This window comes from Rhinolophus sinicus, chromosome 15 (genome assembly GCF_057876585.1).
Source record: "Rhinolophus sinicus isolate RSI-liver-muscle chromosome 15, RSI-T2T, whole genome shotgun sequence".
NCBI classification, from domain to species: Eukaryota; Metazoa; Chordata; class Mammalia; order Chiroptera; family Rhinolophidae; genus Rhinolophus; species Rhinolophus sinicus.
The window spans coordinates 73,065,361-73,092,890 of record NC_142515.1 but is presented as its reverse complement, the minus strand read 5'-3'; the positions used below and the strand labels follow the sequence as shown (position 1 = coordinate 73,092,890).

Sequence of the window (27,530 nt, the reverse complement as noted above, 5' to 3'; positions counted from 1 at the left end):
ATTTCAAGACTGAGGAGGTGACAGCACATTTGAAGGTGCTGGGGCCAGCAAGGGGAGGCCCTTAGTGAGCAGGACATCTGTCCGCCTGGCGGGAGATCTTCACAGAGCGGGAGGCAGGAATGTGGCAGGGCTCATGGCAGGGCTCACAAGCACCTACCCAGGATTGGGGTCCTAGGTCTCATCATGGCCAGTCCCAGAGTCAGTTAACGCCAACCTTGCTACAGCAGGAGGGATCAAGGCCCAGAGCGGGCTCCCCACCAGGCTGTGTCCGAGTCTGGCCTCCACCCTGAACCTTCCACCTTGTGAAAAATACACCGCACACATCGCAGTAATGTCGTGTTGATATGAGGAGACTGCGTAACTGCCAAGTCCCCTGGGAACCTACCATGCAACCCAAATTAGAGCAGGCGCTCTCATACCTGCCTGGGGACCCTCCCTGTCCTGCCCCACACATACCCCAAAAGCCATCCAGACTTAGGAAAAAGTCAGTACTTTCATTTTTCTTCCTTTTATTACTCCACACCCAGAATCTCACCTGAGGGATACCAGGTGATATCTGTGGTTGTCACACTGAGGGTGCTCCTGGCATTGAAGGGGTGGGGGCCGGGGATGATGCTGAACACCCCGCAGTGCTCAGGGCGGCCCCCCACAGAGTGACCGAGCCCCGATGTCAGCGGTGCTGTTGCGGGACCCTGAGCTCTTACCCACAGGTTCTTCCCTTCCCCTCCTTTCCCTGCAATTCACCTGTTGATGAACGTGAGCTGTTTCCCGGTCAGCACTTTGTCGACTGCATCTCCTATGTAGTTGAGTTCAGTGGAGCTGCGACCCCTGAAGCCATGTGTTTTTTCCCCATGGGTTGGGAGTCCAACCCATGTTCCTCTTCACCTGTTTGCTTGCTCACGTTGGGTGTGACGTCTGCTGTGCTGCCAGTGGCTGGGGATGGTCCCAGGCCCAACCTAGGGCTTTAGGCCACTTCCCTCTCTGCTTTTGTTGGATGCTTTCCAGAACATTCTGAAACATGTCTCCTGGGATACATATGCGAAAGTTTCTCAGGAGTGGTTCCAAGTTGTGGAATTTCTGGATGTGCACGTGTCTTTTCCAGATAACGCCTAGTTGTTTCCCTAAGCAGTTGTACAGACCTGCCGTCCTACACACAACACTGAAGACGGTCAGACTTCTCGATTCAGCCAACTCAGTGGCTGTGACGTGTAGCTTGTTGGTCCTTATTCGCACTTCTTGATGTGATGATGCAGATTTCCATATGGCCACATCCATGTCCACGTCTGAAATGCCCACTCCGTGCTGCCTCTGTTCCCGTTGAACCATCTGTCCTTTTCTAGTGGATTTGTCGGCGTTTTTGACAAATTGTGGCGATCTAGCCTCTGCTGGTTTATATGTGATGGATAACTTCTGTCTTGTGGCCTATCTTCTTCCTATTTTCTTGGTAGTATTCTGAGGATCAGAAATTCACAATTAGGATATAGTCAAGTTTATCAATTTCCGTTTTTCCTTTTGGGAACAGCCGTTTTAGTGTTTTACGAAATAGTTCTCTGCCCCTAGGCCTCACTGAAGACCCACCCACTTGCTCTTGAAGGTTTCGCCTTTCTGGAATTGATGATGCCTGTGTGCTGTGTGGTGGACGCTTTGTCCCCCTTTGCAAACGGAGACCTGGCTGTCCCAGGAGAGCTCACTGCCCCTCACAAGAGGGTGGCGGGATGTGTCCAGTGGTCCTGGGGGTGGCCGAACCCTAACCCCCTTGCCTGTTGCAGGGCTTGGGCGCTCCGGCGCTGCCTCAGGCGCCAGCGAGATCAAGCGGGAGGAGAAGGAGGACGAGGAGAACGCATCCGTGGCCGATAACTCGGAGGAGGAGAAGAAGGAGCTGAAACCCCCCCGGACCCGGACCAGGTGCCAGCCCCTCCTTGGTCCCTCCCCTCCCGTCAGGACGCACGCACACGCACGCACATGCACAGGGCGCCCACCACGCGAGGCACCCGTCGGGCCCCGCGCCCGTCCCCCGCCTCACTGTCTCCCTCTGGCCCCCGGCCCCGTAGCCCGGACGAGGACGAGGACGACCTTCTCCCCCCAGAGCAGAAGGCTGAGCGGGAGAAGGAGCGCCGGGTGGCCAATAACGCACGGGAGCGGCTGCGGGTCCGAGACATCAATGAGGCTTTTAAGGAGCTGGGGCGCATGTGCCAGCTGCACCTCAACAGTGAGAAGCCCCAGACCAAACTGCTCATCCTGCACCAGGCCGTGTCGGTCATCCTGAACCTGGAGCAGCAGGTGCGAGGTCAGTGGGGGCCGCCGCTGCCCGCGCTCTCTCCTTCCCCTCCTGGAGCCCGCCTTCCCTGCAGTGACTGTCCCCCTGCAGTGACCATCCCCCTGTACTGCCCTGTTCTCCCCGTCACCGCCTCCCCATAATGACAGCCCTCACTCACAATGACCGCCTGTCCCTGCAGTGACCTTCCCCTCACAGTGATTCCCAGTGACCGTCCCCCTTGAGCCGGCAGCCCTCTCTGCCTGGCCTGCCCCAGTGTGCCCTCTGGAATGGGAGGATGGAACTCTGGGTCCCTAGTCCTGCAGACCTGGGCACTTTGGCTCAGAACTGCGTCCCAGACCCCAAGGACCCCTGCTCACCCTGGCCCTTCCTTCTCAGGAAGTCCAGAGCCCAGCCAGCAGGGGCCAGTGTTCCCCGGGTCCCAGAGACTGTCACTGTCACTCTGAGCGAACACCTTGTGGGACCCTGTCAGCCCCCATCTGCCGGTGGGGTTCACCCCCATTTCCCAGGGTTTGTGAGGATCCAGAAAGTCCCCATGTGACCCCCCTAGCTGCTTCCTTACCGCCTCCCCTACTGTGCACCCAGTAACCCTCTCTCTCCTGCAGCGCTGTTGCTTGTATTGGAGCTGGGGCTCTGGCCCACCCTGCGCTGTCCCCTCAGCTTTGAGGTTTCTGCATCTGCACTCGGTGTGGGCGTCACGCCATGCCCCTGTGTCCGCCTCTCTGCTCTCTGCCTTTCGCGCTCTCACCTCACCCGGCCTATCTGTCCCCGCTTCCACCGGCAGCCCCTCCTCACCTCGCACTTGCTGCCCAAGCACCGGATGGCAGGCAGCAACCTCAGGCCTTTCCTCTCCCAAAGCTCCTGGTGGGGACTTGAGGGAAGAAAGGGTACCGAGGAGCACCAGCCTCTGGGCCTGGCTGTCAGTTTGGTCTGCGCGCTTGTCCTGGGCTCCGGGGCCGGCAGGCAGGGCAAGGGCAGCAGCCGCCGCAGCACAGGAGCAGGACAGGGCGCTGGGCGTCTGGGTTCCTGCATCTTGGGCACACGCCATGTGCCAGGCCTTCACCCATGTTTATCACCACAGCCAAATGTGGCAGGCATCCTGACTGCCATTAACCCCCTTCCTACCAATAAAGAAACAGGCACTGAGTGAGGTCATTTCTAGAGCCACATGGCCATGCAGCTGTTAGGGCCTGGGCTGGGTATGGAGCAGGCGGGCAGGTGTCTGGGCGAAGGGCTCACCACTCTACCCAGTACACATGGGTACTCCATAAATTGGAGCCACCGCTGGAGCCCCAAGTCCGTAGATCGGAAGCCCCAAGCCCAGAGTTGAGGCCTGTGGGCAGAGCTCATGATGGCCAGTCCAGGCCCACATGTCAGGGCAGCCCAGCTCTGGGGCTCTTGGAGGGTGTGAGCTCGCTGGCTGGCTTCCTGGGGGACTGGACGTCCTGGGCCACTGCTCAGTACAAGGGCTCTCGCCAGGCCTCTGCAGGCCTGCTGAACTAGTCTCCTCAGCCCTTCCAGCCTAGCTGGTCAAGCCAGGCAACCTAGGCCTCCGCCACCCAGCAGGCGGCTGCTCTAAACGGGAAAGGTCATCATCCCCAGAGGAGCGCCAGGCCTCCCCTCCCTTCCTGGCCAGCCCTGGGGCGCGTGGGATGGGCAAGACACAAAGGACAGATAAAAGCAATCATCTTGGGGATAGTCCAGCCTTGGTCATGTCCCTCAGATATGACTACACACAGCCTCACCTGGAACCAGTCACATACAGGCACGTGGCGTCCGGTTTCTGCTCCAGGAGCATGTTTCAGGGCGTGAGCACACACTAGGCACACGCACCCTCACTGTGGTGCCTGCCCACACAGCCAGCAGGCTCCCTCTACACCCCGGCCCTGCCCGCCCGCCCTCCTGCCCACCACGCCGTCCCCGCACGTAACTAATGGGGGCCCCGGTGCTGTGACCCAGCAGTACGGAGGAGGTGCTGTCCCTGGAGGAGAAAGACCTGAGGGACCGGGAGAGGCGGATGGCCAATAACGCGCGGGAGCGGGTGCGCGTGCGGGACATTAACGAGGCCTTCCGGGAGCTGGGGCGCATGTGCCAGCTGCACCTCAAGTCGGACAAGGCGCAGACCAAGCTGCTCATCCTGCAGCAGGCCGTGCAGGTCATCCTGGGCCTGGAGCAGCAGGTGCGAGGTAGGCGCCCGGCCGCCCCGCCCCCACCCCGTGTGCGCGCGCCGCTTCACAGGAGATGTGCCCCGGAACGCTCCGCCTGTTCTTTATGACCCCCAGCGCTGCACAGTCTAGTCAGGGAAGGGGTCAAGTCGAGAAGTGGAGGTGGCCACACGTTTAGGGGCCCTTTTCTCTCCTGGCGCTCTTTGCCATGCTCCCAGCCCTGCCACCTCATATTCTCATTCTCCAGGGGACCCTCTCCCACAGTGCTCTCCCCCCTCCTCACAGAGCGTAACCTGAACCCCAAAGCAGCCTGCTTGAAACGACGTGAAGAGGAGAAGGTGTCAGGCGTGGTCGGAGACCCCCAGATGGTACTTTCAGCTGCCCATCAGGGCCTGAGCGATGCCCACAACCCTGCTGGCCACATGTGAAAGGTACGCTGCTGTGGGACAAGTGACCTGACCTTAGTCCCCTCCGGGACGGTCATACCAGGTGCTGGGTCCAGCTTCAATGTGGGCCCGACGGTGTCCACCTCACAGACGGCTGTGGCCAGTGTTGAGCCAACACTGACCTAAGGCGGCTCTGTGTGATGGGGGCCCTGGAGGTGACACTGGGTACGGGAGCATCCTAGGGACCCTGCTGTCCCCTCACCAGCCTCACGCCCTCACCCCCACCCCCAGGTCTCAGCTGTCCCCATGCTCTGTGACACCTGATGGATCCTGAAACTGCATCTTAGCCTTGCCACTCAAGACCTGGCCCGAAGTTTTTTTGGGTTTTTTTGTTTGTTTGTTTGTTTTTTGTAAAAATCAGAAAGCAAGAAACGTTACACTGTCAGAAAAAATAAATGCCTTAAGTATAAAACATGGAGGAATCGAAACATATCACCTGCTGGAGAGAGACGCTGTGCAAAACTGGCTTGTTCAGAAGCCACCAGCAACTTGTGCCTATGCCTAATATTTTTTTTAAGGAAAATAAAAAGAATGCTAGTTATGAGATTTTTTTTAACGTAGAAGAAAATTAGCAAGGAAAAAATGCCTTTGGTGGTTCTTTTTGTTTTTGTTTTTAGCTTTTTTGCATATGTTTTGTAAGCAACAAATGTTTTTGTATAAAAGTTTCATGTCTCTTGCTATTTCTGCTGCTGTTTCTAGAAGTGACCGTTGCATTTCCTGAGCAACCAGATTATTAAAAGTTGTATTAATGAGGCCCAATGTAAAACCGAGGTGCCTCTGGGTAGCCCAGCTGCTGAACAGGGATGGTGCATCTGGTTTGGCGTAAAGTGGTGGGTGGGCCTTTCCCCACCCCCATCCTCCCTGCCTCCAGATGGAGGACACCCCGGCTTCTCAGGGCAGGGCGCCTGCAGGGAGGTGCCACCCTTCCAAGTGAAATGCCAAGGGTCCTCCTCCAGAAGCAGCCTGGTCCCCGAGGCACCTTCCCATGGCCTGCTGGTCCCCACAGCCCTCCCAGGGACCCCACAAGCTGCTCACCCTGGAGCCCACAGATCTCTCCAAGATGGGGGGTTTTGTTGGGACTTAACGTTCCCAGGCACGAGGACCGCACTATTAGAGTCCGGTCCAAAGGTGTCTCCTCTGACCTGGGAACCCAAGCCCCTTCTCTGCACCCTGGCAGAGGGGTTGCGGCTTGAGGCCTGCACAGAAAACTGCCCCCCCCCCCCCCGACTCCACCAAGTGGCCGTCCTGCTGTGGACGGGTCAGAGGTGGGTGTGGACATTACAGGGAGAAGGTACAGGGTCCCTGTGCCCAGAAAAGGCCCCAAGCTGTGCACCTTCCCAGATGACCGACTAGCTGCAAAACCAGGAGGGCCCCATGTCCCAGGCCTCCCCAAGTCCCCTCTCTGGTCACACGTGTCAGCAGGGGAACCAGTTGGTCCCTGGCTACACGTGAATGTTCCAGGTTTATACTGAATATCCATGTCTCTGGTCACCCTACATGTCACCCAGGTGCAGTGTCATGCATGCTGGGGTCTTGGTTTCTTCCCTTATCACCCCCCGTGTCCCCCACAGAAGCCTTAAGGACCCCCAGGCTGGCTGTGTTCACCAGCAGCCCCCCCCCCACCAGCTCAGGCATCCCCTCTAAAGACCCCCCTCAACCCTGTTCCCAGAGCACCCGGGGGCCTCCTGATCCCACATGACTGGAATTCCCCAAGGCTGGGGAGCGGGGTGCCCCAGAGCTGGCACTAGGTGGGACATCCGGGCTCTGAGACTCATCAGGATGGCAAGAAGCCATCGGCTTACAGGGGGCTACCTGGTGACTCCCTTGGTCTGTTGGGTCTCGTCTCTTTTGGGGAACTTGCCTCAGTTTCCCTTACTCTGCTTCTGGTTTTACCTATAGGTCCAGATGGGCAGGGTCCAAGGATCTGAGCCCCCCCACCCACCCAAGGCCCACAGACTTTGGAACTGTGTGTTATATACTGAATTTAAATTACAGATATATAAAAGAAAGATTAACCCAGCATATAAAAAGTAGCACTGGGGAGGAGGGGAAGAACCAGAGTTATTGGGGGGGGGGGGTTGTGCTGAGTGCCTCAAGATAATTGGTTTTCAAAACTTTTTTTATACAAGTGTCCACACGGTTGGCTGGAGTCTGGAATTTTTAAACAATGCCCTTTCAAAAGTAGGTTGGAGACCTGTTCTGTACTTAACAGCACTGTAGCAATAAATGTGACATTTTACGCCAATGTTCAGTTGTGCCCCGGATCTCTCGGTGGCTGTGTGCTTTTGAAGGGGAGGGGGCCTGAACTCGTGTACATGGGAGCAGCTTGTTGAGTGGCCTGAGCGCATCCTGTAAAGGTGGCACTGGGAATGCCGGGCTTCTTGGGGGTGTGAGTACCCTGGGGTGGCCACACTCTTGAAGGAGACATAAACCCACAGGGATAGATTCTCACATTCTGCAGCTCAGAAGTCCAAGCTCATGGTATCACAGAGCCCTGATCCCTCCCAAGGAGCAGACAGTCCTTCCTGCCTCTTCCAGCTTCTGGGGACTCCTGTGTCCCTGGGCTAGTGGCTGCATCAGCCTATCTCTGCCTCTGTCGTCACGTGGCTTTTCACTCACCATGTGTCTGCCCTAATAGCCCCCTCTATATAGACACCTGTCACTGCATCAGGGCCACCCTACTCTAGTATGACCTCATCTTACATCTGCAAAGACCCTCTTTCGAAATAAGATCCCGTTCACAGGCACCAGTGGTCAGGATTTCAACATGTCTTTTTGGAGGCACGCAAATCAGCCACAACAGGAGTCTGACCGGGAAAGGAGCCCACAGTGAATCCTTCTAGAACCAAAGATGTGCATGAGATGGGATCCTGCACTTGTATTGGGTTCCTGGTGATTTGGGACCGGGAGTGGCGCACACAGAAAAGCCGTTTCCCAAGATGCTGCCTGTTGATTTGTAAAAAGAACTGATACACAAAAACCCACTAAGTTGTGCACATTAAATGGGTGAATGGCATGGTAGGTGAGTTATATAGCTCAAAGGTGTGTAAAGGTGCCAAAATCCTCACCAAGTGAGGCGTCACACCTCTCCCAGCAACAGTTGGCTCCTTGGAAATTTCTAGGAGAGAGTGCTTGGCTCAGCTCAGAAATGTGGTGGGTAGGGGACGGGGCATGGTGAGAACGTGTGTGGTTCACTGGGTGCCTGGCGCAGGCCTTCAACTGGGCCCCAGGGCAGCCCTCCGGGCTCTCTGGAGGCCACACAGCCAGAGACTGATGAGAACCCTCAGAGCCTGGCCTCCCAGAGCAGACCTGTCACCCATGAGCCAAGAATGGAAGGGACATGCCAGACTAAGGTGAGCACACCCCCTCCCCTCCGCGGTGGGCATTCTCAGCCCATGCTATGCTGCAGTGGGTGGTGATGGCCCCAAGAGAGATGCCACATCCGCCCCTGGAACCTGTGGATGGGACCTTACAGGCCAACTGCAGAGACACTGCAGGCTGAGTCCCAGACCACCGCAGTAAAGCAAACCATAACCTTTTTGCTGGTGAGGGTCTGGCCTGCAACTTGTAAAAACTGCATCATCTGTGAAACCCAGTAAAGTGAGGTCTGCATCTGGAACTAGGTCTTTGCAGATGTAATCAAGGGAAAGCTCTGAGATGAGGTCATCCTACATTATCTAGGTGGGCCCCAAATCAATGACAAGTGTCCTTTGGAGAGACACAGACCCAGGGAGGAGGGCATGTGAAGGTGGAGGCAGACACGGGTGCTGCAGCCAGAAGCCCAGGAACACTGGAGCCCCCAGCAGCTGGGAGAGGCAGGATGGATTCTACCCTGGGGCCTCGGAAGGGAGCGCCACCCTGCCACATGGGGATCTCAGACATCTGTCCCCAGAACTGGGAGAGCATTGATTTCTGTTGTTTTAAGCTGGCCAGCATATAGCACCTCTGCGAAATGAATAGCATGTGCCCTTTTAAAACATCCAAATGCAACAGGACTCACACACGTGGCTGGTGGGAATGTGAACTGATGCAACGCTTTACAAAAGAGTGGCGGTACCCATGAAGTTAGTGTAATGTCCTACATCAGTTATACCGCAATTAAGAGAAAGTTTGGCGGTTTCTCCAACAGTTAAACAGATGCCTCCCTATGAGCTGGCCCTCCAAATCCCGACACCCACCCAAGAAAAACGAAGACACGTCCACACAACGACCTGGTCACGATGGTTCATCGCGGCTCCATTTGTAATAGAAAAAACCTGGAAGCAACCGGAATGTCCTCCGACACATGACTAAACACACAGGTCCACACACTACATGGAATGCGACTCTGCACCAGAAGGAACAAACCACTGACACACGCAATGGCTGGGTGACTCCCAGGATAGTTACGTTCTGGGAAGAAGCCAGACACCAAAGGTTCCCTTTACAGAAAAGTCTAGAAAACACAGACTAACTGACAATAGCAGAGAGCAGATGAGTGGTGGTTAGGGCTGGGAGGGGTGGGGGAAGTGTGCCATCATTTCAGTGGTGGTAGTGGTTTCACGGGCATGCACATGCCAAGTTGTACGTTTTAAATATGTGTATTTTTGTATGTCAAATATACATCACTGAAGTTGTAGAAATTTAAAAAGCATTCATGGACAGATGACTGACAACACAGAGTGTGGCCTATCCACACATGGAGTGTTACTCGGCCGTGAAAAGGAGGGAGGCGCTGACACTCGCCACAACGTTGATGGACCTTGAACACATGGTGCTCATGAGAGAAGCCAGACACACAGTGTGTGATTCCACTTACGGGAAATGTCCAGAACAGGCACATCCACAGACAGGAAGTGGGTTCGTGGTTGTCAGGGGCTGGGGCGGGGGTGGGAGTGACTGCTGATGGGGACAGGGCTTCTTTGAGGAGAAATGAGAATGCTCTGGAACTACACTGAGCTCCTTGCAAATGCACTCAATGCCACTGCATTGTACATTTTAAAATGGCTTGCTGTCCACTTTCTCCTCTGGTCATAGAATCCTGGTTATTCCCTTTTGGGAGTCCCCTCCTCCCCCAGTTTCAGCCCATGTCCTCATATGAGAGGGGCTCACTCTGCCGTTTCCACAGCAGGCTAACAAGGACCAGCCTTGGGACATGTTCTGTTATTACTGGGAAAGAGGTACCATCTTCCTATAAGGACTGGTGGAATGTCAACGCAGTTTCCAGGTGATGCTGACCAGAGAGGGAGGGTGACAGAAGAAAGCAGAGCTAATTGATGGAGAGAGATTTGTAATGATACTGCTAGAGTCCTGGATCCAGCCATGCCTGAAGCTATCCAACATGCCATAAAACGTCCTTTTTTTTGCTTATGCCGTTTCTGTTTTGTTTGTGTTTTTTTTAATCACTTGAAACGAAGAGCACTCTGCCCAGTTGGATAAAGTACATTATGCGGAAAGGAGTAGTGGAGGCATGGCTTCAGGAACTGCTGGATCCAGGACCTGCAGCCCCAGGCCTCCATGCCCACCTCTGCTCTTCTTTTCAGGAAGCTTTATTCTTTCTCCTCCTCTCTCATAATCTTCGTAACAGCCAGTACACTGCCCCTCTTTTTAAGTTTCCATCAAGGTCAGGCTTTTTCAGGACCTCTCTGATACTAAGCTCAAAAACTCCTGGGTAACTGGAAAGATCAAGAAACCAGATCACGGTCACTACCGTGTTTCCCCGTAAACAAGACCTAGCCAGACAATTAGCTCTAATCCATCTTTTGGAGCAAAAATCAATTTGCTTATTTTACTATAAGACCCGGTCTTACGTTAATTTTTGCTCCAAAAGACGCATTAGAGCTGATTGTCCGGCTAGATCTTATTTTCGGGGAAACAAGGGACACATTATTGCTGGCTCCCACCCCCAGTTTGGGGCCAGGGGCAGATCAGAACCCGCAGCCCCTGCGAGCTGAGGGTTGAAGGCGAGCTGAGGGTTGCAGCGGGCCAGGCAGGGCCCGGCAGCCAGCCCACGGCGTCGGGAGCTTACCTCCTGGCCTGCTGCATCCGACGCTGGGCCGGAGCGAACCTGGGCCTGCAGAAAGCCAGAAGCGGGTGGGCCTGTGCGGACGGCGCACCAGCTAACGGGAGACCTGGGTGTTCTCGGCACCGAGCCGGCCTCCTTCCGCAGCCGGGAGGAGGAATCACCGCGCTCTCAAATGAAAACGTGCCGAAAATTTCAGACAACAGACAATTCACGAAGAGCAAACAGGTTCGGGGAGGAACTGTCTTTTGGCCACAGCCTCGAGGACAGCGGGTCAATGACAACTCCAGTGCTCCAGAAGTGGGTTCAGATCGCAGTCTGCCCCTCTGTGCGACGCTGGGCACGTCCCTTCTCCGTTTGGCTTCAGTTTCGTTAATTGTAAATGAAGTCCTGGCACGTAGTAAGTACACGAAATCACCAGCCAAATTTCATAGGTCGTACTTTATTGCCAGAGGCGGCGCGTAACTGGGGGCCACGCTAACCAGGGGGGCGGAGACACGAAGAACTGGAGCACATGGATCGCTCCAGCCTACGTCTAACCTCATCTGAACCTCCCCGGAAGTGACTGTAGTGTCTTCCGCGTCCGCGCACGCAGCGGCAGCGGGTCCAAACGCGGGGTTGGCTGACCCGGGGTGGGGCCTCTGTGCGCCTGCGCAGTGCGTCCGGGCTGGGCGGAACCAGGGTCACCCTGAGCCACAGACGGTGCCATGATGCTGAGCAGGTTCCTGGGCCCGCGCTACCGCGAACTGGCCAAGAACTGGTGAGGACGCAACCCCCGCCCTTCCCGGTCCGCGCCGCCGCCGCACGGCCCCCATCAGTGCGCGCACCATGGCTCCTGGACCGCGGCCTGAATCGTGCCGGGCAACAAACGAAAGAACAGGCGCAGAGAAGCGGAGCGGTCTGTCCCGGCACACGTACGTGGCGGGCTCTTGACCCCGTGGCCGAGCCGCTCAGAACCTGTTTCTCTGCCTCGTACAAGACGCCCACCCTGTCCCCGCCCAGCACCTTCGGCTCAGCTCTTTGGGCCTGAAAAATGGTTCTGTGTTCCTGGCTTTGCTTTTGACTTTGTGACTTTTTTGGGGTGACCCCCCCGTGGCAACACGGATGGGGTGACCTCTGCAGGGGGTTGCCTGGTGTCCACAACGTGAGGCGCTAAAAGGGGCCTACACTTGACAGTCGTGTCCTCGAGCTCTGGCAGGGAAAGGGGTGGGAGATGCTTCTGGATAGTGGCTCTGCCCTTCAGGTAGACACTGTTGGTGGTGAACGACAACTGGGGCGACCTGGCCGGGAAGGTGAAGGCCATCCCTAGTGTTAGGTGAGAACCACCAGGGCCCATGCAGTCTCTCAGGCTGTTGGCTGGGACTTCCCCTAGCTCAGCTGGTCCAATCTCATCTGGGCTTGGTCAGAGCAGCGACACACTCATCCAGGCTTTCATTCAGTCAGGAAGCACTTACTGAGCACCCACTATGTGCTAGCATCTAGCACTATTGGGTGCCAGAGACATTAGCGATAAACCTTTGTGGCTGACGACGTTCTAGTCAGTGGACCAGAGAAAGTAAACAAATGAGATCTGTCGTATGAGACTGTGTCCTCAGGGGACTGACTCACCCACTCTGTGCCTTGGTCTCATCAGTGAAACAGACCCTGATACACCTGCCTCCTCCGGTCATAGGCTGTTGCAGGGATCAGCAAACCACTATACATTGTGCACACGGCGCCTGTTGTTACGGTGGTTATAAGCATGGGGTGTTGTTTTTTTTAGCAGCCGATTCCTCAAATAAAACCTTAGGCAGATCCCAACATGAAGGCAGATGGGAGTGGTCACTTCGGGGTCTTCTGCATGTACCCACCCTACAGAATGTGTCCACGTGCTGGGCAGGGGCTCAGAATGGGGAGGGGTTCACTTGTGCTGCCAGGAGGATGAGTTCCCAGCAGAGCCTGACCTCCGCTGTCCTTTGCAGGATTCCCACAGTGGGCATGTGGGGCACCGTGGGTACCATAGGGCTGGTGTGGGCCACCGACTGGCGGCTGATTCTGGACTGGGTGCCCTACATCAACGGCAAGTTTAAGGACAACTAAACCTACCCTCCTTGGACCTCTCTGGTAAGTCTCAGCAGCTGTTGGCGGTGAACCCTGTGATTCCCGCATGGCAGAGGGGTGAGCTTCCACAAGGCGGGTTCCCTGTGCTTTCAGGGTAGGGCGGCTCACCTGGACTATTCGCCCTGGAGAATCCTGCCCACCGGTGGGGCTCTTGGGTGGGCTCTCCAGGCACCTCCAGCCTATCAGCACAGAGGCTGGCCACGCATCTCCTAGGTGGCATGGCTAGCTCTGGTTTTGGAGCCTGACTGCAGCGTCCGTGTCCCCCTCACTGCTCAATGCCTCTTCTCCTGTAAGAACAGGAGCCGAGAGCCCTCTATTCACTCTCCCTTGTCCCCGTGCAGGTGGCTGGTGGCGATGTCTGCTGCATATAGAACGTGAGCCTTCAGCACAGACCTCAAGGAGGTCCACAGCATGACTTAGGGCTTTCTATAGTTTCGGAAAATAACTTTGATGTGAGTGCACACAGCATTAAACTTCACTTTGAAACCTGCGCCGCCTGGACATGGTGATGCTGGCAACTTGGTTACCCTGTCTATAGTCCTGGTGGCTTGGGTGGCCCGGCAGTCCTTTCACCTCCAAAATTTTACAAATAGAGTTGTTTCCCAATCGCTGGCAGAAACATTATTTAAGATGTTTAATGGATAACACCTGCAAAGTGTATTTATCACTACCTTAAGAAACTATCCTGTGAAAAACATTTTCAGTATCTGTAGGTAAGAATTAGGGAGGATTATCTGGGTGGTCCTGCCTTAGGGTCCCTCATGAGACTGCATTTAAGCTGCCAGTGTGGACCACCTCATCTTGAAGGCTGTACCAAGGCTGGAGGGGTCCCTTCCACGATGGCTCTCCCACATGGCTGCTAGCAGGAGGCCTCAGCTCCCCCATGGGGCCCCTCCACTGATTGCCACCCTACCCCCCCCACCCCCACCCCCAGCGAGTGATCCCAGAGAGAGAGCAGACAGGAGCCACATGTCTTTTATGACCTCCCCTGGGCAGTCTCATTCCATCACTGGATTCTGTTGTCACTGCACATTCCATTTGCTAGGACCACATCCCTGAATCCAGCCCACACTCAAGGGGAGGGAGAATCAGGCTGTTTTGAAAGGAAGAACTTCCGAACTTATAAACGTGTGCAACCATCACATGAAGGGTACAGTGTGGCCTGTCCCCTCCCCGGTGCCACTGCGCAGTTCTCTCCAACTCTTGCCAAGTTCTTGAAAATTCTAGAAACTTTCTATACAGAAATAAGCATATCTGAACGTGTTTATCTTTGTAATTACAATTTTTAAAATAAAGTCATACATGCTGGAAAACACACCTAGCAGTTAAGAACAGTGCCCTCCACGGAAGGCCAGGATCCCGAGTCCTGGGTTCGGTACTGAGCTCTGCAGATAGGAATCTAAGGCATCAAACCAGCTTTGTAACCTGCTGACAAGGTGCCTGCCTGGCCACTTAGCCCTTCAGTCTGTGAGGGAGCAGCCTTCTCAGCAGAGGCAGCAACTGTTAGCCAGCTGCCCCTAGGGGAACCCAGGAGGATAAGGGGCATAAGGAATCCTGAGAAGTAGCACTCTCCTGAAGACTTTAAAGTGACACTTGCCTGTTGTAGGGTTGGGTTTCCCGCCCAGGACCTGCCTCCGACCTGTGAGCAAGAATTACCGGCTGGGCTGGGAAGACACCTGTGAGGGAGAACCAGGTGTGCAGACCACCCTTCTGCCTCCTAGGTGGAGCCCGGGGCCTTCCCACCCGCATCCTCGCCACTCACCCAGAGGACCGTCAGGAGATCCAGCCTGCTCCTGGCGCCGGCCACAGCTGTCCACTCATTGAGCAATCTTAAGCGCCTGCCCTGGGCCGGCCAGTCTCTGCCATGTTGGAGCACTGCAGCCAAGGGAGAGACTGAGGGGGGAGCGCCACCTGTATCCCCTGGCTAAGGAGGGGAAGAGGTTTTGGGAAGCGGGAACAAGGGGTGAACAAGTTTCCATAGGAGGGTCCTGGACCCCCAGACAACAGATGGTAGATGAACCAAGGTGGAGGTGAGGAGAGGGGGTGTGTATTCCCGGATTCTGAGGCGTCAGAAAAGCGTTGGCTGGGACTTGGGGTGGTCACCGACAATGGCCACCAGTGAAAGAGACTGGACGTTGGGAGACCAGGGGAGGGGCGAGACAAAGGTCCGGCATTAGATGAGCATCCTGGAAGCCAGGCGAGGACGAGGGGACAGGTAGCGGTGTGCAGGGGACACAGGCCGCCGGCGGTGCCCGAGGTCGAAAGCCGCGTGCCGACGCAGGCCCCGCCCCTGTCCGCATGCTGATAGGCGCCGCTATCGCGGGGCGGAGCCTGCGCGGCGCCTGCGCAACACGCGGCCCCGCGCGCGGGCGGGTGGGCGGAGCGGGCCCCCCGAGCGGGGGCTGGCGAGAGCGGGGAGGGGGCTGAGAGGGCGGCAAAGCCGGCGTGCGCCCAGCTGGGGGTGGAGGGGGCCTGTGGGCCGGAACAGCCACGGCAAGTGGCGGTGGCGGCGGCGGAGGCAGCTGAGGCGGCGGCGGAGACCGGGGGTCCGGGCGGCGGCGGCGGCGGCGGCGGCGGGCCGAGGAACCGGGCGCGATGGAGCGGAAGAGGTGGGAGTGCCCGGCGCTCCCGCAGGGCTGGGAGAGGGAAGAAGTGCCCAGAAGGTCAGGGCTGTCGGCCGGCCACAGGGATATCTTTTACTATAGGTGAATGAGCGTGCCGGCCGGGCAGGGCCCCCCTCCCAGCGGCCTCTGCGGCGGCCTGGGCGCCCCGACCAGGGCCGCGGCCTGGGCCCCTCGTGTGCGTCGTGCGTGCGTGCGTACGTACAGTCGCGCGGCGGGCGCCCGGGCCAGTGCGTGTGCGTGCCCGCGCCCGCGCGGGGCGGCCCTCCTCCCGGCCCAGTGCGCGTGCGTGAGCGGCGGCCCCCCGCTCTCCCGGCCCAGTGCGCGTGCGCCCCATAGCGCGGCCGCATGGCATGCGGACTGGCCCCGGGCGATCCCGTAGGGGCCTTTGTTGTGCGGCAGCGACCAACGGGCCGAGGGGCGCTCGGCACGGGTCGGACGCCGCTGGGAGGCGGGGGTGGGGGTTGGGTTGTCCCTCTGATTCGCGTCGCGCGCGCGCTCTTGGAGCTGTGCGCAGCCCGATGTGGTTGGCGATCAGGGGTTTTGGGGAACAGGGTTTCCTCTGGTGGCTCGGGAGGACGTGCTAGGAATGTAGATTCCTGGTCCTTTCCCATGGTTACCGGGCCCCGCCGCCCCTCCCCATGTTTAAACGTGTTCCGTGGGCGCCTCCCCTCCCCTCCGCTGTTGGTGTTCCCTCCGCAGAGATGCGGGAACGTGAGACTGAGTCCTGCACGCACGTTATTGGTCTGGGGCTTTCAGAGTTCTACCCCAAATTGGAGGGAGGGGCTGCCCTCGTCTTAGGAGAAGTGGCCGGAGCCCCCTCCGTGGAACAAAGAATTAGTGGGAGGCTCGCAGCCCAACCCCAGACGGTGGGCCACCTGCTGTTTGCCTTCTCCCTCCCTTTTTTTTTTTTCGTGGCAGTAGATGTTTTTGTTTCTGAGCCAGGTTGACCGGCTCCCTCCACTTTGCTTTAGGTCCCTGGTGAAAGCGAGCTGGATACCTGCCACGTGTTAAATACCAGCGGGTGCTGGGGGTTTTACCGCCCGTTGTGGGCCCAGTAATTTATTGGGTGAGGCTGAGGAGAGAGGCAGAACCCCCAGTCCATCCTCTAGCACTGGCGGCCACCGTGGGCCTTTGCTAGTCCGTTTTGGGAGAATGAGTGAGGAAGTGAGCAGGGAAAGGATGGTAACTCACCCAGGACAAGCTGAGAATCTGGTTCCGGAAAAGTGCAGGGCAACAATTGGGAGCAAAACTAGGCCCCCAGATGTGTACTGTAATCAGCTGGACTCTAACTTAGGCATTGACAGTGGCACTGTAAGCAGCTGTTTCTTAGGGACAAGTGTGCATTCTCCTCCGCTGCCACCTACTGTGACATCACTCCTTTGCTGGCTCTTGAGAAAATCTAAATCTCTGTAGTTATGTCTTCCTGGGTCAGTAGATAGGCCTCAGGCTAGCTAGAAACCATCTGCCTCATTTGATTCCAAGCTTGCTTGTGTGCTGGCTTCTTTGTTTTAGATCCAAAGGCTGAGGCATCTTTGCCTCTAGTTCTTTGTTAATTTAACAAATCCCTCTGTGGCACCTTCTGGGTGTCTGGCACAGCTGGGTCCTGGCCATTCATCAGGGAGTGAGACCCCGCCCTCCCCTCCCTCCTGGGTGACAGCTGAGGCACCAGTCTTCATCTTATTACTCCTGTAGTTACCTGTGGTGACAGACGCTGAGAAGTGCAGGGATCTAAGTGAAGCTAGGGCAGATCAGGGAGGGCCTCTCTGAGGAGAAGATGACACAGCTGACCCCTAACAGTGGAGTTAGCCAGGCAGCAGGAACGGCCTGTGCAGAGGTCTGGGGAAGTGGAGAGCTGACTGCAGCTCCAGCTAAACCCAGGCCAGCGTGGCTGGAGTGCCCTGAGACCATCATCACCCCACCTTGTCCCCACTCTGAGGCCCCAGCCCTGAGCATCAGGTTCTGGAGGTGGGGAGAAGCTCCACCCCGGGACTGGACAGACATGAGTTCAGGTTTCACACAGCTCCACTGAGAGTCAGACTGAAATGGGAGAGGAGGGGGCTTGGGAGCCAGCACCACTCCCAGGTCTCTGGCCAAGTGACCCGCCAGATGTCCCCGTTCCAGTGATGGGAGATCTGGGGGGGATGTGACACGGAACTGGAGTGTTTTCTGGAATGTGGGTTCCTGGCCTGGAGCCCCCTGCTGAACTAGGCGACTGGGCAGGAGCACAGATTTTCCTGGTTCTCTTAATGCAGAGAGGAGGCTGCTGAGTCAGACAGACCTGGCCCCTGCTCCTAGCCCTGCTTCTGGGAACGTGCAGGCCTTCGTTTCCTGGTCCAGAGAATAGAAGGGAGCGAGCGTGTTCTTTGCAGGATTGCCATGGAGAGGTGGAGTGACCCCACAGACCGTCTCACTGAGGGACTCACCCACCTACCCTTCCACCTTGATGACCTGGGCCTAGCTTTAATCCCAGGGTGTGCCACAAGGGTAGGGTGGCACGGTGGGGCATCTGGTAGCAGCTGGGTGTTTTCCTTGTGAAAAGTCTCACCACTTGACATTTTCTATCCAGGCAGGAAACTGAGGACTTGGGAGAAGTGAGTACCCTAACCTAAGGAATAATTAATTCTTTAGACGTGCAGAATAGAGAGGACTTTTCCAGAAGATCTCATTTTAAAAGTAGAAATATACTTACGAAGAACAGAAAGGGCTTAGCATATCCGCCACTTCCCTGGGCAGCACGCTGAGGTTGTCCATAACTAGCTGTGCCTTGATATTTGGGCCTCACTGGACGGTGCAGGTCACAAGCCTCCTTCTGGGTGTGCTGTGGATGCCCACTCACTGGTCCTGGTGAGCCTTGCAGCAGCCCTTTCAATAGATGAGAAGCAGAATGAAGGGAAGGAAGGGGGGCTGAGGCCAAGTTTCTATCCTGCATCTCCTCAGGCCCTGGGTTCCACGCTGGGTGCTGGCCCCCATCCCCACAGTCAGCCACACTCCACGCCACAGTGTGAATATCAGGGACGTCTTCATGTGTCAGTACAGATTTGCAAAACCTTTTTTGAAAATTGAGGTGTAGTTCACGTGCCATACAACTTACCCTTTAAAAGTGTACAGCTCAGCCATTTGTAGCACATTTCACAATATGTGCACCCATCACCACTCTAGTTCCAGAACATTCCCATCACCCCAAAACGAACCCTTGTGCCCATTAGCATCACGCCCCGTCTCCTCCTGGAGCCCCTGGCACTCATTCTTTTTAAACAGCTTTATTGAGCGAGGGTGCACGCCCCACACAGGTCACCCACTTAAGGGGTACAATTGAGTGTGTTTGGCGTATTCACAGACACAGCCATCACCACAGTCAATTTTAGGACATTTTCATCACCCCAGAAAGAACCGCAGGCCCTTTAACTGTCTCTGCGCCCACCCCCAGCCCTAAGCAACCACCTGTCTGCGCTACGTTTTACTCCGTTGTCTTCATTTCTAAAGGCCGACCAGCAGTGGTGAGGTCACTGCAGGCAAAGAAATGGTGGCGAGTGTTTCACAGGGTCCCTTCTCTCTTTGTGGCTGTGTCTGAAACCCATGTCAGGGACTTGGGTTCCTTTCTGCTGTCCTGGGCACGTGGGCTGGGGGTTCACATCAGCCCGCACAGAGCAGAACAGAAAAGTGGATCTTGCAGAAGAGTCCTCGATGGCCTCAGACCCCGAGGCCGTGAGGGCTCTGTTCCGGGGCGCCCTGTCCTAGTGGATATGGCCAGGCCCAGGGAACTAGCACTGCTTCCTGGTTCCCTTGTCCCGGGGGAGGGGGGGCACACATCCTGGTCTCCTGGGTATAACAGGTCCCCCACTGCCCTGTGTTGTCCCTCATCTGCCCTGTGCTGGGCCGTCTGGAGCAGGCCTGGAGGGGGCAGGCAGGCAGTTGCTTGAATTAGGGGCTTGTCCTGGAGGCTTTCAGAAAGACACACCATGCCCCTTAGCTGTCACCTCCCACTGCCTTCCCAGCCCCTGACAACCATGAGCCCACTTCCTGTCTGTGGACATGCCTGTTCTGGACATTTCACATAAATGGAATCACATACTGTGTGGCCTTGTGTGTCCGGCTTCTCTCATGAGCACCGTGTGTTCAGGGTCCATCCACGCTGTGGCGAGTGTCAGCGCCTCCCTCCTTTTCACGGCCGGGTAATATTCCAGAGTGTGGCTGGGCCATGCTGTGTTTGCCATCAGCTGTGGGACCTTTGGGCTTGTCCATCTTGTGGCCGTTGTGAATCTGATGCCATGAACGTTGGGGTGTGTTTTGCATGGGCGTGTTTTCATTTCTCAGGGAAATGCCTCGGTGTAGAAGTGCTGTTTGATCATATGAAGCACTGCCGGGCTGATTGCATAGTGGCTGCCCGAGTTGAGATGGCTGTAGTGTTGCTGCGAGCTGGGCGATGACTCCGCTGTGCAGCGGCCCTGTGGGCGGACATCGTCGTGTGCTAGAGAGCTGAGCAAGGTGCAGAGCCAAGCAGCCAGGTCCTGACAGCGCCTGCTTTCCAGCTTTCCCAACAGGTCACGCCTAGGTGGCTGTCTGGGGTCCTGGCCCCAAATCTTAACATAAGACTTTACCGCCTAGCCCCCCAGGAGGCCCTGTAACTACGAGGAGACTGCTGTTAGGGCTTGTTCCTCAAATACCTGCTATCTTTGGGTCTTTTCTCAAGAACCAGGCGTACTTCTGTTTTTGGAATGTTCTGGAAATGTCAGCCAGGCTTCCAGAGGTGGGCCCCATCCTTCTGTAGGTCTGGGCACATTCATCCCAGCTCTCGGCCTCAGCATCTGCAGGTGGCCTAATGTCGAGGGGCGTTGCCCTGTACCTCCTATAGCTGCTGACCCCTCTCTGTCCGCAGCCCGAGCGGGAAGAAGTTCCGGAGCAAGCCCCAGCTGGCACGGTACCTGGGCGGTTCCATGGACCTGAGCACCTTCGACTTCCGGACGGGCAAGATGCTGATGAGCAAGATGAACAAGAGCCGGCAGCGGGTGCGCTACGACTCGTCTAACCAGGTCAAGGTGAGCCACCCGGTGCCACGCTGGGGTGGGGGTCACCAATTTGGACCCACTGTGGGTGGGAGAGAGCTGATTCATAATCGAGTTCACTTGCCCTAGTGTTGAAGTCATAAGGACTCCCTGAGGGAGGTTTGGAGGCCACAGAAAAGCAGAAAGAAGATGAGACACTGTCTGCCATTCTGTCCCTGGAGGGGCCCCGGCACAGTCCCAACTGCTCTGTTGCACCCAGTGACGCTGTGTCCCCCAGTCTCTGATGGACGTATGTTCCTTGTCCCTGCCCAGGCAGCAGGACAGAGCTGGCACAGAAGGCGAGAACAGGGCAGGTGTGCGACCAGAGCCTCACTGAGGGCAGCAAGTAGGCAGGACCTGGACTTGGCATTGCCTCCGGGTCCATGGGTGCCATGGGGTGTGCTAGTAACTGGGGGACACAGGAGCCAGGCTCTGGGGGCCTGGATGCCAGCGTGCATGTCTCTGCAGGGCAAGCCTGACCTGAACACGGCCCTCCCCGTCAGGCAGACGGCTTCCATCTTCAAGCAGCCAGTGACCAAGATCACCAACCATCCCAGCAACAAGGTGAAGAGTGACCCCCAGAAGGCTGTGGAGCAGCCCCGGCAGGTGAGCACACACCCCGCATACACGCACACACACCTGTGCCAGGCCACGGTTGACCTGCTCTCTGAACCCTTGCTTTCCTCCCGAGCTCAGTCCACTCTTCAGAGCCGGCGTCTGTGGGTCCCTCGGCCCAAGTGCTGCAGTCAGGAGTGATCACCCCAGAACCAAGTTCCATGGGGAACAGAGCCCTTCCCTGACCCCGTCCACCACACAGACAGCTGCGGGGGCACTTCGGGCTTCTGCAGGCTGCTGTTCTTGAATAGGTGGCTGAGTTTTGTGAGGGTTGTTTTAAGTAAGGTCATGCATATACAGCTTTATAACTTGCTTTTCAAAAACCAAGAACTATCCGTGTTTTCGTGCGTATTTACAAATGCCCACTGGGTAGCAGAGTATGCAACAGTCATCTTTTGGGAACCATAAATCGTCAGTGTGGACGGTGCGTCTGACATCCTAGGTCTTTGTCCTGCCCGAGGTCGGGGTGGGTGGTTCTCTGCCCTGGGAAGACAGGCCTGGGCGCTGAGCCCCCTGGGTCTCCTGGAGGATGGTGCCCCTCAGGCTGTGATGCTCTCATTTCCCACGTGGGGGCGCCAGCAGCCCCAGCCAGTGCTGGGAGTCAGAGGCCATCTTCCCAACTGCCCTGGGTCACCTGCATGTGGGTGTGGGTGGCCATCCAGTGGGTTCATGTCTGTCTATCTGGTGGCAGCTCTTCTGGGAGAAGAAGCTGAGTGGCCTGAATGCCTTTGACATTGCGGAGGAGCTTGTGAAGACCATGGACCTCCCAAAGGGTCTGCAAGGTAACCCTGGCCCCCAGGGTGGATGGGGGTATCCTCCCCCTTAAGCCTTGGACCAGCGGGGCAGCCGCCTGGTTCCTCGTCAGCATCAGCTTCCCAGCCTGCGCTCCTGGGCCTGTAGATGGCCTCTAAGCCCCAGCACAGCACAGCTGGGGGCGAGGTGAGGGCTGGACCAACAGGATGTGTCTGTCCTAGGGGCCCCAAAAAGATTCGGGGTGCAGTTTTGCTCCCCCTGAGCACACAGCGTCTTCCTTTTATGTCGTGAGAGCAGCTGCCTGTCTGTAAGGGGGGTTGGGGAACAAAATCCGGGGCTAAGGGGCAAAGGTCGGTGCTTGGTGGTAACTGCCCCTCCTACACCTTTGCAGGTGTGGGTCCCGGCTGCACAGATGAGACCCTGCTCTCGGCCATTGCCAGCGCCCTGCACACCAGCACCATGCCCATTACTGGGCAGCTCTCAGCCGCCGTGGAGAAGAACCCCGGGGTGTGGCTCAACACGGCCCAGCCCCTCTGCAAGGCCTTCATGGTGACCGACGAGGACATCAGGTAGCCGCCCTCCCTCCCAGCCCTCTGGCTTGGGGCTGGTGTACCTCCAAGTGCTCAGCGGGTGTGAGGCCTTCATGGTGCCTACTGAGGGGGTGGGGTACTGGCTGTGGGTGGGCACAGAGGAGGGGGCTCCAGAGAATGGCAGGGAGTGTGGCACACGACAGGAACAGGAAGTACTGGGGGTAAGAGGTGAAGCTAGATATGGCCCAGGGCCTGAGTTGCTGATGCCCAGTGTAGGTAGACTCCCCGTGGGAGGCATCCTGGCAAAGCACTGGTATGAACTGGCACCAGACAGGAAACAGGCAAACACACTGAGACTTCACAATGCTAGTGCACAGCTGAGGGCAAAAGAAGTCAGCTCTCTGGGGACCCCACACAAAGAGGGGACTGGAAACCAGAGCAGCCACAGCCTGAGTGGTGCATGGGGTGGAGGCATAGGGGGGCTTCCGGTCTCAGAAGTCAGGGCTTAAAAGCTTCGTGGGGACGAGAAAGCCCTGTGCCCCCTGCGAGGCAAACATGTGGAACGGACACCATGCCCACCTCAAGCTCCTCCCAAGGGAAAGGGCAGGAGAGAGCCCTGAAAGGATAAGAACACGATTATCGAAAAAGACTAGATGAATTTTTAAAGCTCACTAAAATGACAAAACTCGGGTCACGGGTTAGGCAGCGGATTTGGTCCTATCTGGAGAGGAGAGGAGTGGCTGGCGGTGCAGAGCGGGCTGAGGATGGAGGGAAGGGACTCCCACAGGACAAGGACCTGGCCAGCACTTGCCAGAGCTGGTGATAGACACAAATGTTGGGTTCACGTTGCAGTGAAACTGCAGAACTGGGGACAAGGGGCGGCAGACGGGCGAGCAGAACAGGCAACAGCCATTTTCTTGACTGTAGTAACGGAAGCCTAGAGACAGAAAGCCATTCCCCACCTAGAATTCTACCTGCAAAGCTGGTCATACACAAGACGAGTGACACTCTGGATGGAGACAGTGGACTGGACACTCATGGTCTTTTCGCCCTTTGCAAACCCACTCAAGTGATAGCAAAAGAGCTCTTGTGTACGAAAGACCACAAGAGACAGGCAGACAGGCGACTGCCTGTGCTGGGAGGGGGCAAGTGGCCAGGCAGACCGGAGCTGGCTGGGGCAGTGCCTGAGGAGAGGGGATGGCCAGTGGAGCGGGGGTCAAGCATGGCTAAGCACTCGGGGCCCCCAGGCCTGGCACAGTTCGGCATCATCCAGAAGGCCGAGTCAGGGCCACTTGCTTGAGAAAGCAGCGTGGGCTGTAGGCCAGGCTGGAGGAGCCTCGGGCCCCCAAAGTGACCAGTCCACATATGTCTGCACGTCCCGCCCTCCTGGACTCGTGCGCTGGTCTTCCTGGAGACAGGGACATGCCCTGCCAGCACGTCCGTGTGTCCCCAGGAAGCAGGAGGAGCTGGTGCAGCAGGTCCGCAAGCGGCTGGAGGAAGCGCTGATGGCCGATATGCTGGCTCATGTGGAGGAGCTGGCCCGGGATGGCGAGGTGCCATTGGACAAGCCAGGTGCTGATGAAGATGAGGACGAGGAGGAGGAGGAGGAGGAGGAGGAGCCGGACCAGGACCAGGACATGGAGCACCTCTAGAGCGTGTGCAGCCAGCGGGCAGACCCCGGCTGCAGGGTGCACTCTGGCAGTGACACGGGGGAGGGCTGGTCCCGGAGGCCTTGGGACCTGGCCCGCTCCAGGTGGAGGCTGTGCTGTGGGAGCTCCCATCTCCCTGGGGAAGGAGCTCGGGGTGGCCTGGCCCTCATTGGGGCACTCATGGCCCCTCCCTGTCTTTCCAGAGGCCCTGTGTAGGGTGCCTGCAGACTGCCCTAGCAGTGTTGGGACCAGGCTGGGGAGGAAGGTGGCCCCCCTCCCTTCCTAGGCCTGTCCCCTCCTCCAGGCACAGGGGCACCTCGGGGGCATGGCTGGAGGACGGCCCCCTCCCCAACCAACCCCGTAGCATCTAGAAGGGTCCAGTGTCTGGAGGTGCCGGGCACTCCTGGGCTGGGCCAGCCGTGCCCCTGTGCTTGTCACTGCCCTGAGCTGCTCCCACAGGCAGCCTCCGCAGTCCCCCACAGGGCCCCACAGGGCCGGGGGGACGTTCTGCAGCAGTCCTGCCTCCCTGTCTGTGTGTGCGGGGCAGTGCTCTGTGCCAGCCGTCACTCTTGCCGGAAGGAGGTGCAGGGCAGTGCCCCTTGTGCCCATCCAGCCAGGCGAAGCCGTGATGCTCGGAGCGTGTCCAAAAGCAAGCGGCACAAACCAGACATTTTCCTTCAATAAATCAGTGGTACAAACAAGGCTGGACGTCCCGTACCTGCTTAACCTTTTGCGTTTGCTGCACGTGGACTTGAACTCTGGCCTTCACATCTGAAAACCTGTCAGCAGCCCGGCAGGCTCTGCTTGAGCGTCAGCCACCTGTGACGGAGGACAGGACTGCTCACAGCCGGGAGCACAGCAGGGCCAACCTCTGTGCCTCAGTCTCCCCCTGTATAACAGACAGTGATGTCCAGGCTCACGCGGCCGGGCCAGAGCTGGCCCTGGGGCCCAGGCTCCTCTGCGTCCCTCATCCCGAGGTGCCTTTATGGTCCACACTCAGAGCAGCCGCCCCCCCGGGAGCACTGGGGACAAAGGTTATCAGAATCCTATTACTTCCTGTCCCTGCAGCCCCGGTGCCTTGGGCAAGGGGCACCACCCTTCTCTGCTCTGTCCTAACTAGCAGCCTATGACTCCAGATACTTTCAGCAATCAGGCTGCAGGTGGATGTCCAGCCAAGTGGGCGGTGACATGGAAGCCCCTTGGAGCTCTGGGGGGCCGCTGCCAGCTCGCTACCCAAAGGACGCTGGCCATTGAACTGACCACATCCTTCAAAGTTAAGTTGAAGCACAACTCCTGATAACCAGGAAGGCTTCCTGAGTGTACCTGGCAATCCCTGCGCTGCCCTATGGGCCCTAGTGCCTGGGCCAGGCCACCACAGGCCACCAGGAAGCTCCCTCCCTAGAGCATGGAACCTCACACTGGGAGGGGAAGCCCCAGGTGGGGGACTGGCCCCTGCCAGCTTAAGGGCTGCGGGGAGACTGCTGTAGGCAGTGACTGAATAAAGCCAGCTCAGGCGAGCATGGTTGGAGCCTGGCTTCAATCTGAAGACAGTGTTTGTGTCTGGGATGGGGGCCTCGCCCTGGGGCCTGTGTCCCATGTTTACCATCCATCCTAGGCTGGGTGATGACAGAATCAGGGCCTGTCCATTAGGGCAGATTTCCCTGTGGCCCCAAGAAGGACCCCGAGGCACAAACCTTCTGACAGTTCCCAGCATTGTTAGTGAGTGTGAAGCTGGAGTGCAGGTTTCCAACAGACGGACACTTGGAGCCCCCAGTGCAGGCGTGGGGGGTCTTCAGGGACCTGAACTGCCCTGCAGCCTCTGGACCAGCACTAACAGGTCAAGTGGCCAATGCTGCCTCTCTCCCAACCTAAAGGCTGGTGCCTTTGGGAGGACCCTTGCCCTTTGCCTGCCCAGCCCCCCCAGGTCTTCTGTCCCCATCCCTCCTGACCCCCACTGCATGGAGTCTGTCCATTTCTGACTCCCTCACCCACCCACCCACCCACACTGAGTGGCCCTTCCACTACATTATCTACAGTCAGCCCTGCCCACACGCCCAGCCATGGCCACATCTTACAGAGGGGAAACGGAAACTGAGGCTCAGGTTAGCAACTTGCCCAGGGGGACCAGCTACCATATTTCCCCAAAACTAAGACCTAGCTGGACCATCAGCTCTAACACATCTTCTGGAGCAAAAATATTAATATAAGACCAAGTCCGTCATTAATTCTTGCTCCAGAAGATGCGCTAGAGCTGATGGTCTGGCTAGGTCTTAGTTTTGGGGCAACACGGTAGAATGGGGTTGGGCCTGAGAGCTTGGGTCTCCCCAACTCCAGCGCCCATGCAGCTGACTGTACCCAGCCTCTGGCCTCAGGGACCTCAGGTCCCAGCGCACGGGCCTGGGTCCCAGCGCACTCTGGTTCTGCATGAGGATGGAATACTCCAGCCCTGCCACACGGCCTACCACACCATAGCCCATCCTGACACTGAGCCAGCTACCTTTCCAAGCTCGAGGGTTCCTCCTGAGTTCTTTTCCTCTCCACGGTGAAACCCTCAGGGGGCAACAGCAGCAGGGTTTCTGGGCCACCAGCTTAGGGACATCCTCACCATGGACCCTGAGCCACCCTCATGAGACCTGGTGCCCAGCTACCCCCAGCCCAAGGTGGGGAGAGCTTTCTGAAGCACCTGCACCCTTGTCACTCATCTGGGACACCGCCTCACCTGTGTGAGCCTCATGTGGCTGCTGGCACAAATCACCATAAGCTTTGTGGTTTAAACCACACACGTTTATTCTCTTGACAGTTCTGGGTTCAGGAATCTGGGGTCTCGGGGCTAAACCCAGGTGAGGGGAGGACTGGTCCTTCCAGAGGCTCCAGGGAGAATCATTTCTGGCCTTTTCCAGCTTCTAGAGGCACCGCGTCCCTGGCTCGTGGCCCCTCCTCCATCGTCACAGCCAGCAGCGCAGCCTCTTCCATCTCTGACTCTGAGCCTCTTGCCTCCCTCTTATGAGGACCCTGTGATGACACTGGGCCCCCTGTAATCCAGGGTCGTCCCCATCTCAGAGGCCTTGACTTAATCCCACCTGCTGAGTCCCTCGGCCACGTGAGGCAACATGTCTACAGGTCCCATGGATTAGGGGTGAATGTCTTTTGGGGGCCACTATTCAGCCCACCACAGAAAACACCCCCACCATTCAACCTCCCTCATCCCTGCCCCACCTTGGAGACGGGACACCATTTGTAGCTAGGGGAGACAGTTTGAGCCCCTGAGATTAGATGATCTCAAACTTCCTCCATTTACTCAATAAGCATTTATTGAGCACCCGCTGTGTA

At 57.3% G+C, this 27,530-nt stretch overlaps 4 protein-coding genes and 1 long non-coding RNA gene across 18 annotated transcripts in view; 3 read left to right on the top strand and 2 right to left on the bottom strand.

Moving 5' to 3' along the window:
• TCF3 (transcription factor 3) overlaps positions 1-9,377 on the top strand; it is a 39,792-nt gene extending 30,415 nt beyond the window's left edge. For 2 of the 13 annotated variants that reach the window (XM_074337459.2, XM_074337463.2), the window contains exons 17-20: positions 1,770-1,905; positions 2,052-2,287; positions 4,726-4,871; positions 5,118-5,566. In XM_074337459.2, coding sequence (XP_074193560.1) covers positions 1,770-1,905; positions 2,052-2,287; positions 4,726-4,868 — 515 coding nt within the window. In that variant the 3' untranslated portion in view covers positions 4,869-4,871; positions 5,118-5,566. Of the gene's footprint in view, positions 1-1,769; positions 1,906-2,051; positions 2,288-4,234; positions 4,462-4,725; positions 4,872-5,117; positions 5,567-9,015 lie in introns of those variants that run through there. The other 11 variants (XM_074337462.2, XM_074337460.2, XM_074337458.2 and 8 more) reach the window with 10 other exon arrangements.
• LOC141572659 (uncharacterized) lies at positions 493-16,395 on the bottom strand. Of its 2 annotated transcripts, none has more exons than XR_016018968.1 (2): positions 10,894-11,413; positions 493-1,452 (listed from the first exon to the last, which is right to left on the bottom strand). XR_016018968.1 is itself a non-coding variant. In XM_088792204.1 (2 exons), exon 1 carries the CDS (start codon positions 16,220-16,222, stop codon positions 15,302-15,304), a length of 921 nt encoding a protein of 306 aa, XP_088648330.1. In that variant the 5' UTR covers positions 16,223-16,395; the 3' UTR covers positions 493-1,452; positions 14,750-15,301. The 2 variants fall into 2 exon arrangements, 1 of the variants encoding a protein (XP_088648330.1); XM_088792204.1 differs by lacking the exon at positions 10,894-11,413 and adding an exon at positions 14,750-16,395.
• On the top strand, positions 11,462-13,477 carry UQCR11 (ubiquinol-cytochrome c reductase, complex III subunit XI). The gene is made up of 3 exons (XM_019744096.2): positions 11,462-11,647; positions 12,849-12,990; positions 13,329-13,477. Exons 1-2 carry the CDS (start codon positions 11,595-11,597, stop codon positions 12,964-12,966), a joined length of 171 nt encoding a protein of 56 aa, XP_019599655.2. The 5' UTR covers positions 11,462-11,594; the 3' UTR covers positions 12,967-12,990; positions 13,329-13,477.
• Positions 15,452-24,902, top strand: MBD3 (methyl-CpG binding domain protein 3). Its single transcript, XM_074337473.2, has 6 exons — positions 15,452-15,596; positions 20,488-20,647; positions 21,122-21,259; positions 21,960-22,050; positions 22,413-22,590; positions 24,005-24,902. The coding sequence occupies exons 1-6, from the start codon at positions 15,583-15,585 to the stop codon at positions 24,201-24,203; spliced, it is 780 nt and encodes a 259-aa protein (XP_074193574.1). The 5' UTR covers positions 15,452-15,582; the 3' UTR covers positions 24,204-24,902.
• On the bottom strand, positions 18,274-20,488 carry LOC148755218 (uncharacterized). Its single transcript, XR_016018969.1, has 2 exons — positions 19,684-20,488; positions 18,274-18,473 (listed from the first exon to the last, which is right to left on the bottom strand). It is a non-coding gene; the product is annotated as an uncharacterized LOC148755218 (long non-coding RNA).
• Positions 24,903-27,530: the final 2,628 nt, after the last annotated feature.